General features: G+C 51.1%; 1 protein-coding gene across 1 annotated transcript in view; it reads right to left on the reverse strand.

Annotated features, from left to right (window-relative positions):
• OGDHL (oxoglutarate dehydrogenase-like) overlaps positions 1–6893 on the reverse strand; it is a 27167-nt gene extending 20274 nt beyond the window's left edge. Inside the window, exons 1-3 of the mRNA XM_011950395.1 lie at positions 6853–6893; positions 3446–3650; positions 1507–1677 (exon numbers count right to left, since the gene is read on the reverse strand). Coding sequence (XP_011805785.1) covers positions 1507–1677; positions 3446–3650; positions 6853–6893 — 417 coding nt within the window. The remainder of the gene's footprint in view (positions 1–1506; positions 1678–3445; positions 3651–6852) is intronic.
• Positions 6894–10329: the final 3436 nt, after the last annotated feature.

Genomic DNA, 10329 nt, shown 5'->3' on the forward strand with positions numbered 1-10329 from the left:
AAAGAAAGAAAAAAAGAAAGCACAGGACAAAAGGCAAACACAAATATCAACTGCATATTTCATATTAAGCATTATTATGTTTAGATGTGATAATGGTATCATGGCACATTTTTTAAGGAGTCCTTTTCTCTAGACATACATACTGAAATGTTCAATGAATGAAATGCTGTATCTGGGATCTGCCTCAAAATAATCCAGCAGCGAGCGGGGGCTAAGGGAGAAATTGAAGAAACGAGGCTGGTCATGATTGATGGGTAGTGAGCTCACCACACTATCCTTCTGCCTTTTATATGTTTAAAAATGCCTGTAACAATACAGTGGTTTTTTCAGTACAGTGTGTAGGTGATTCTAACCAGAGCTGTGCCTGCTACTGGCCTGTAAGGATGAGCCCTTCTGGTGGGAGCTCATCCACACCAGGCACAAGAGAGTAAGACACCTGAATCCAGAGGCCACCCTGCCAGGAAAACTAATGTCTCGTCTTGGTTAATCAAAGAACAAAGAGCTACTGAAGGGCTGAGACCTGTGCTTAGAAGATAAGGCTCTTGGGCAGCACCCTGAACATTTCCCTGTATTTCATACACAGTTTTTACATCCTTGTTCTTCATTTTTGAAGTCAAGGGTTAGATCACTGCTTCTTTCAGCCAGCCAGGAAAGACACAATACAACTAGCTGCTGTTTGCTCCCAGGTGGCCCACAGTTGATGGGTCCTCAGGCCAGCAAGGCAGCCCAACCCTGCACACCTTCCCTCTTTCATCCCCAGGTAGGTGGTGTACGGGGAACTCCATTCCATCCCACACACTGGGCACCTCATTCAGAAGCAAAGCATCATTTCCATTTGCTAATGCCCCCCTGTACCCTAGCCTTGCAGTGGCTTGCTTCTGCCTCACATTTCCCTGACGGAATACCTCCTACCAGCAGTTCCCAGAGATATTCCAAATGATTATGCTTGTTATGGCCTGAACGCCACAGCAGTCCTCCAATTAGTCCTGTCCAATGAAGACCAAAAACACAGACCATCACTGGGTCTCTGACAGAGCAGAGGCCCAGCTCCAGGAGGAGCAACTGGTGGGGGAGAAGTGTTTACTGAACCATTCATTCCATAAACATGAATTAGGCACCTGCTCTATCAGTCCCTGTGTTCTTGGGATGCCCATTCTAGAGGAGAAAACAGAATTAATAAGGGTTAATCTACTCACCCCTCATTCAACAGGCTCTGGAACTGATCCCTTACTAAGTGCTCCTCCACGTACTTGGGGCATGGTGTGTGCAAGGGATAGACCACAAGCACACAAGTCAGTATGCACAAAAAAAATTCAAGCAGGTGGTAAGTGCTCTGAATGGTGATGTGGCAAAGACTGGCTAGAGAAGTGGGTGCCGCTCAGTATAGGACAAGGAGAAGGGCTCTCTGGGGAGATGATGTTGGAGCTGAGATCCCTTCCCCTCAGTGCCTGGCCACACCCCACAAGCCAGGGCAGCCTCCCAGGCTGTGCCTCAGTTGCCCCTCACCTGGTAGGCCCGGATCAGGGACTGCACGGCCAGGTGGTCCTCCACTAACTTGCTGGTCTTGGTCCGGCTTGAGACTGCAGACCTGCTCTCACGGACAACAGAAGGGGGCCGTGGCTGAGCAGAGCCAGAAGAGGCTTCCTCACTGGCTTTCCGGAAGAAGTTGTCCCAGGACTAGGCAGGGCAGAAGCAAGAATGCAGCCAGGTCAGGGCCTGGGAAGAGCCAGGGGTGGACCAGGCTGGGGCCCCAGGGAGTGTCAGGTCTCCCTTGAGGACCACAGCTCTCAGGGTCTTCCCAGGGTGCCTAGATGTACATACAAGGATGTTCCCTGCAGAACTGTTTATAAAAATGACAATGTGAAAACAACCTACATGGCTATCCATAGAAAACTGGCTAAACAATGATTTTACATTTAGAATGTGGGAGATTACATAGTCTTTTTTAAAAAGGTACATTCGGTATTGTGGATATGGACTATTGCCAAGATATGTTTTAAAGTGAACGAAGCAGAAAACGATGTATGGCTGCTACTCTCTGTGTAGAAGCAAAAAGCAGATGTGAACACATACAGGCATTTGCATGTGTTTTCCAGAAGAACAATGTAAAAGCGCTGTCTTCCGTGCACTCCCAGACGGCACTGGTGGGAGGCTCAGTTGGTACAATCCCCATGGAAAGCAACTTGGCAATACCCATTAAAATTACACACACAGGCCAGGAGCCGTGGCTCACGCCTGTAATCTCAGCACTTTGGGAGGCCGAACTGGGCAGATCACAAGGTCAGGAGATCGAGACCATCCTGGTTAACACAGCGAAATCCCATCTCTACTAAAAATACAAAAAATTAGCCAGGTACGGTGGTGGCCGCCTGTAGTCCCAGCTACTCGGGAGGCTGAGGCAGGAGAATGGCATGAACCTGGCAGGCAGAGCTTGCAGTGAGCCGAGATTGTGCCACTGCACTCCAGCCTGGGCGACAGAGTAAGACTCCGTCTCAAAAATACAAAAAAGAAAAAAACAAAAACAAAAACTTACACACACAGCCACTCCTGGACCCAACTATTCCACTTTGGGGAATTTATCCTATAGATGGCTGTGCAGGTGCAAGATGATGAAGGTGTAAGATGACGCACTGCAGCACTGTTTGCCACAGCCAGAGACTAGAAATGAACCAGATGTCTGTCAGCAGGAATAGGGGTGGAACATACATGCAATGGAATACTACACAGCTGGACAGAGTGAACAATGAGGCTCTTTATGTACTGATGTGGAAAGATCTTGGAGATACATCACCAAGCAAAACAGCAGGGAGCAAAATAGTATGTGTTACAGGTTACTTTTGCATAAAGGGAGACAAATCCAGAGTTAACATTTGCAGTAAGTTTACCTAATGCCAAGTCTTTGAAAGGATATAGATGACACTAAGTTGGAGGACAGCAGGAACTGAGCAGACGAGGCTAGATTAGGAGGGAGCTTTCTGACTGTGTAACTTCTTATACCTTCTGGCTATATACGACTGCACTGCTTTCCACTACAGGTGAAGGTGTCAGAGAGCAACTTCACTTTTCATCCTCCCATCTGATTTAATTTTTTTCTTTACCATCAGCAAGCGTTTATCTTATCAGATCAATACATACACAAACATGTATGTCCCTAATTACATACAAGGGGGCATATGGAGACAGCAGAGCATGAAAAAGGGGCACGGCAGGGCTCAGGTGTGGCAGAGCAGGGCATGGCCAGGGCCTCTCCATCAAAAACCACCGCCCACTGCCTGATCCAGCAACCGGAAAGCAACAGGCTTTGATGACTGAGGACCTAAGAGGCAAAGAAACCTGCCCAGGATCACACAGCAAGCAAGCTGCTTCTCCCCACTGCCCTGCTACAGCCTGGCCCCTGGGGGCTTCCCTCCCTTGCAGTGGCCCAGGGCAGGGTGGGGGTGCTGACCTTGTGGACACTCCGGGGGTTTTCCAACCAGGCGAAGTACATCTCCTCCATGTAACTGGAGCTGCCTCCACCTTTGCTGCTTGGGAAGGTGGCCAGTGGCCCGGAGGACCTGCTGCGCCAGCCAAACACTGGGACTTCATGTGCGGCCAGAAGCCTCGCAGCCTGTGCCCCAAGACGGGACGGCAACAGCCTCAGCTGATTCATTCTGGACACAGGCAATGAAGGAGAGGCATAAACGACAGGACCAAGACAGGAACAGGCTCTACCAAGCTGTCTACTGTCTGCTCATCAGCACTTGTCAATCCCACTGGGCAGATGGTGCCAGGCTAGGCAGTGATGAGATTGGGAATGTGACACTCTCCCAGCTACCTGGGCTTACTGTCTGGTGGGAGCCCCCAGCTCAGTAAACTCCATCAACAGATATCGAACAGCCCTGAGCCCCAGCACTACTGTGCCCCACACATCCAGACCACACTTCTTCCCTGATAGCCCCCAAAGCCTGTGCAGAGACATGAACCCAGGCCCTTCCTCAGGGAGCACCCAACCTAGGTCCTGGAGCCCACTCAGAGAGCCACAGAGCAGGTGCAGGGAGTACCACCAAGAAGGAGTGGGTCACAGGCCCACCACCCTAGAACCAGGGCAGGGAGTCCTCCAGGGGCCAGGTGTGTCATGCATGGTCAGGAAAAAGCAGGGACAAAAACATTCAATGAGCACAGGTGTCAGGGGATGATAGAGACACAGTATCTCAGGAGGTCTGTGGCTCTAGTCATTGCGACCAAAAGTGACCAGTGACTCCCTGTGACTGCGATCCTGGCCCAGAGTGCCCTCTCTCCCAGGCCCAGACAGAAGGATGGTGACACTAGGCCCAACAATGGCCCCACTTCACTGTAGGAAGGGCTAAGGTCTGGAGGGGCATGAAGAGTAGAATGGAAGGCAGGCCCCGGGCCCAGCACAGCCCTTGGACTGGAGCTGCCCTCCCTGGCTCCCATACTCTGGACACCTTGAGAGCTTACACCCAGGACCAGTGCCACTCAAGACAGCTAACAGCCCAGGCAGCTACAGACTGGAAACCCACCCAGGCCAGGGGGAACCAGGCCCTGCAGCTCATCTCACCTCACTCTCTCACCTGTGCCTTCCCAGGGAAAATACCTAAATCTTGGGCTTTCAGTGATGGGTGCTTTCTCCATTCCTCAGAGGGTAAGAGTTCTAAGAGCCTCTGCCAATCCTGAAGAACCCCCAACTCTCCCTATCCAGGCAGGTTAGGGGTTGATAGGGCCCGCTGAGGTCCCAGATCACCCCCGTCACTTCATCCGACACATGATGTGTAAAGTGGGACCTCTGTTCCCCACCCAACTGTGAGCAGAACCCCCTCCTCTGCTCCAGCACAGCCACTGCCTGGACAGAGCTCCCCATCAACACCAGCTAATGCCCTCCTGCCCAGACTGCCCAGCTTGTAAGCTGGGTGCAAGAACCACCCCACCAGGGGTCACCCACGCAGGAGGAGTCCCCTACCCCTGGACAGCTCAGGCTCCAGAAAATGTGCATTCTGGGGTATAACTAGCTCCCAAGTACTGCCCAGGCCGGGCCCTGAGCCAACGCTCCTGGTCACGTGTGCTCAGTCAACAGGCCACCTGTTGCACCCTTCTGCCTCACCCCTGCCATCAGCTCAACCACGTCACCAGGAACTCACTGGCTGGACTTTCCACAAAAGGTCAGGCCTCACCAGAGGGCAGGGCACAGCCCTCCCTCTAACTCACATAAGCCAGAGGAAAGGGGTAATGTCACCTTGATGGAGGGAGGACAGGCTCCTGGGGCAACCAGCAGCAAGCCTGAACAGAGAACAATTTCAAAACAAAAAAGATTCCACTGCAGGGAGGAGGGAGGTGAGCTTGGGAGCCTCTGAGTGCCCTAAGTTTCCCTCCCACATCCTCAGCCCCTGAGGCTCCGGGCCATGTGGCCCAGCCCACCAGCCAGTGATGCCAAGCCCCAGAGTGCGGGGCACTCAGGGCCGGCTCTTCTGGAAGCAGGACCTCCCCAAGCGCCAGGCATGAGCTCTGGGGTCAGGCAGCCAGGGTCCCAACTGCTGTTCCGCCTTTGACTATCCCAGAGGACTGGGCAAACAGAAGTCTGTGCCAGCCCAGCCGGCCACTGGGCCCAGGAGCTCCTGAAGCATCAGGGAGAGTCTTCTGGAGCATCAAAAACAATCCAACAACCCAGGACGCTCTATCATCCCCAGTCTATGGCAAGGAAACTAGATATAAGACCATCGTCATGGGAAAAAACAATAGGCACCATCAGGAGCACTGATTCTGGGACAGATACTGTGCTCATTTAATCCTTCTCAACATCCTATGGGGTGAGCACTCAGATCAGTTTCACTTTATAAACAGAGAAACTGAGGTGCAAGAGGCTAAGCTAGAGAGTGACAGGGCTGTGTGTGGTTCCAGGGACTGTGCCCTGATCACTGCAGTCAAGATGTAAGCCAGATTTCTCTTAGCGATGCAATTCCCATCAGCTGAGTCAGAGCTGCTCCCTCTGCCAGCCCCACTCCCACCCCCACAGGAGAATGGGGCAGTTTGGGCCAGATAGGGACAAAGTCTGGCTGTGTCCAGAATGGCCCGGTGCAGGAACACTGTGTTTTATAAACACTAAACAGTCTGGGTTGGCCACTGGACACTGCTGTGGCCTTGACCCAGCCTGGCAGGAGGGCAGCCTGCCACTCACCCCCACCTCATCCCAGCAGGGCATGAGGGCTCAGTATCTAGAGCCAGAGCCCAAGCCAGCCCTGCTAGTTCCTGCCCATACAGTCAAAGACAACAGCAAGGAGTGAGAGTCAGGTACCCTGTGCAACCCCCTGCCGAGTCCAGACTCCAGCAGAATCGCCCTGGGTATCTCTTGGGGATCTCTTCTCTTGAAGACACGGTCACAGAGCATCCCCAACCCAATCTCAGAACCTCAACCCAGCCCCAGAAAACTGCCGACACCATGCCCACTAAGACTCCCCTACACATGACCCTATCTGGGGTGCCCTAGTGAGGACTCTTCCCTAATGCACCCATTGCAGAGATTAGTAAACAGAGGCCGGAAAGGGTTCTCCCCAGAGGGCCCTCCAAGCTGGGCAGCAGCAGAGCCTGGATTCTCTCTGCAGCAGGTCTACTCTGACCCCACTTTCTGAGAAGCGGATGAGCTTTGCTCAGCAACAAACCGCAACTAATTAGATAGGGCCTGTTCCAAGACACTGGGGAGGGGATGCTAACGCCTGCTTGAGCCAGGCGGCCCAGGGGCGTCAAAGGGGTCTCTGCGGTTCGGCAAATGCGTTCTGCAGCCTGCTGTGGCCTCGGGATTACCCCGTCACCCTCCCACATCTCCCTAGGGGCAGAAGAAGCACTTTCCATGCTAGCAGCGACCTCAGGCCATGCCGCCCTTTCTCGGGACTCAGTTTTCTCATCTGTGATCGGAGACCGCGGATAAAACCGTCTATTAGGGTCCTCGGAAGTCTGAAGCTGCCTACGGGTCCCGCCAGGCGCACAGCGCTGACCCTCCCCATCCCCGGCACAGCTCTCGCAGCCCTGGGCCCTCCCCTGGCCACAGAAGGCGCGGGGCAGTCGGCAGTCCCTGGGCTGAAGAAACCCACCGCGAGCGCCCGCTCCTCTGCGCAGGACCCTGGACTAGCCGGGTGGTACGCGCACGATGGGCTGGGGGTCCCGGGGCAGGCCGCAGCCAGTCAAGGGCGGAGCCAAGGTCACGGTCTGTTCCTCCTCCCCCTCCCCCCGGCCGGGCCAGGCTCAGGACTGCGGGCAGCGGCGCCCCAGGACCCGGGAGAGAGGAGCTGCGGCGCCCGTCCCCAGAACGGCAGGAGAAGCAGCGGCCCTGGGACCGGGAAGGGGCGGGTCGCCGCGCTCACCAGGCGGGCGGGCGGGGTCCACGCTGCAGCCAGGTCCGGAGGCTGCAGGTCATGGGGCTGCGCGGAAGGGGTGCGCGCGCACCGTGCCAATTACCTGGATCACGTGACGCAGCCGCCCACGGGCGCGCGCCCCTCAGACTCCGCGCGTCGTGACGTCTCCATGGTCGCCCCGCCCTGCGCCTGGCGCTGTCCGCGGTGCTGGCGGCCCAGGCCCGAGGTCGCCCACGGCCGAAAGGAGGACGCCCCTCTGAGACCGCAGGATGGGGCTGAGGCCCTGAACCCCGTGTGTTCGTTCTAAAACTAGGACGAATGTACCAGAGGACAAGCAGCCTTTGTGTGTAGGAGAGGATAGGTTTTGTTTTGTCGTCTGTAAAATGGGAATGCTATGAAAAGTTCCACTATCTTAGGGATGTTTTGAAAGAAAGATGAGATAATGCGTGAAAAGTGCTTACCCCAAATCTGATACACGTTTTACCCATTCATCCTCCCAGTGATGGTGACCCAGGCTGTCCTCACCACCCCGTGGCCACAAACAAGGCTGCAATGAACTTCCTCATACACATTCCCTTAGGATCCTGCGTGGAACTTTCTCTGGGATAGAGATCAGCTTTCTAATTATTATCAAAATAGCAGATGCAATGTGCTATTATTGTTTTAATCTGCATTTCTCTCGTTATTAGCAATTTGCATCTTACGTTGTTTGTTAGTTTGGGGTTTTCTGCTGTATTTTGTTCAGCTTTCTGCTGGGTTTTGTTCTCATTTAAATGCAGGGATTTCTTGTATAGGAAGCTAACACACCTGTGGTTCAAGTTGCCATCAACTCTCTCCTGGATTATTGCACTCTTGAATTTTAATCTCAAAATTACAGTATGCATTTCACAATAATACATTCAAATACATATCAAACCAATTAATATGGTTGCTTGTCGGGGGAGGAGGATGGGGAATGTGGATATGAGGTAATTAATCAATTACCCAGATCAATGCTGACAAGAGTGCCACGAAGAAAGGAATACAACTAACTTCTGCACCTGAAATCTCCCAGAAGTTCTTTATTTGGAGATAGTTAGGGATTCATGTGGTCAAGAATCTTCAGCACTTAGCACAGCACTAGCTCATGGTATTTTTCAGTAAATATTTGTTGAGTGAATGAATGAGTGAGTAAACGGACACTTGACTTGGTTCCTGAAGGATGAGTAAAATTTTATCTGGTGCAGAAGGGCAGGGTTCATTGGGAATTCTTTGGACACAAGCACCAAAATGACTTGGCTAGCTTCAGCCAAAAACGAGTTGATAAGAAGATTGTATACAAGGCAACTCACAGAATCAGAGGAAAGCTGAAAAATTTACTTCAGGAAGCAGTGCTGAGCCATAGAGGAACTGTCTCTTCAAGGCTCTTCTGATGTTCAAAATTCAAATTCCAGGTAAGAGGCAGTAATGTGCTTACAGTAGAGATGGAGGAAGGTAGCCAGATTTGGGAGACTTCTGGGGATCAGTTCCAGAGGGTTTAGTGGTTGACCAGATATGAGGGTGGAGACATAGATAACTCACAGGTGGTCTGGCTTTAGTGACGGGCACAGTGAAACTTTTCAGCAAGCTAGGGAAAAGGAGACGATGCAGTTTGGGGGAATAGTGGAAAAGTTTACAAGTCAGAGTCACCAATTAAGAAAGATGGAAAACCCGACACAGAGCAGCAGGCAGGAACAAGGCTCTTGCGAATCAAAACGCTTCAGAGCCTTTCAGCCTTCTAGCCTAATTGATGTTCTGCTAATTGCATTGATTAAAGCAAACATTTGGGGCAATCAACACTCCCATGAGGGTGGCTGTCATTCTCAGAAGCCTGAGAGGATTAGCGGCAGTGGCTGTAGGCTTTGCAGAGATCTTCAGAAACAGACACTTTTCTTTTTTTCCTATCCCTGTGGCGTGTGTGTGTGTGTGTTTGTGTGTGTGTGTATGAACATGCAAGTTTTTATTTATTCTAGCTGTACATAACTTAAATGATACAGAAGGATACAGAACAAAATGTGAAAGGCCCCCTTCCACCTGCCCCAACCTCACCTCTTTTTTTCCCTCCAGAGATAACTACTGGCCAGTTTGGCAAACATGTTTACAAAACTGTTTATGTATTTATATCCATATTGCTTGCACAAACATACACATAAAAACACAAAATAGATCACACTAGAATACAGTTCCACAACTTGTTTCTTTTTTTCCCTTGTCTGGAAGATTTTTATTTTAAACTCAGTATGTGTAGGATCACCTCATTCTTTTTCATGGGTATGTTGTATTCATTGTAGGGATGTATGGTGACTGTATGTCACTTCTCTCCCACTGACTGAACATTTCCACTTCTTTTGACATTTACAGAAAAAAAAGGAGAAAAGAGTCCTCCTCTATATTCCCTTTAGTGCATGTGAAACTACTATGGTAACATTGATTTCTTTTTTTTTTTTTTTTTTCCCAAGACGGAGTCTTGCTCTGTCACCAAGGCTAGAGTGCAGAAGCTGGATCTCGGCTCACTGCAACCTCCACCTCCCAGGTTCAAGCAATTGCTCTGCCTCAGCCTCTTGAGTAGCTGGGATTACAGGTTCCCACCACCATGCCTGGCTAATTTTTATACTTTTAGTGGAGATGGAGTTTCACCATGTTCCCAGGCTGGTCTCGAACTCCTGACCTCGTGATCCCCCCGCCTTGGCCTCCCAAAGTGCTGGGACTATAGGCGTGAGCCACCACACCCAGCCTGATTTCTAAATTAAGTTTAACAATGAGTCAAAAGATATATATGCTTTAGAATTTAATATGTATAATAAATATCTACTAGGACCATTCCACTGAATACTTCCTCATTAGCGTTTTATGAGTTCCTACTCCCTTACATTCTTGCCAAGATTTATTATCAGTTTTCTTTAATTTATGCCAATCTGATAGGTGAAAAATCACATTTTGTTTTAGTTTGCATAAAACTGATAAGTGAATT

This window comes from Colobus angolensis, unplaced genomic scaffold (assembly GCF_000951035.1).
Source record: "Colobus angolensis palliatus isolate OR3802 unplaced genomic scaffold, Cang.pa_1.0 Scaffold306, whole genome shotgun sequence".
Lineage (NCBI taxonomy): Eukaryota > Metazoa > Chordata > Mammalia > Primates > Cercopithecidae > Colobus > Colobus angolensis.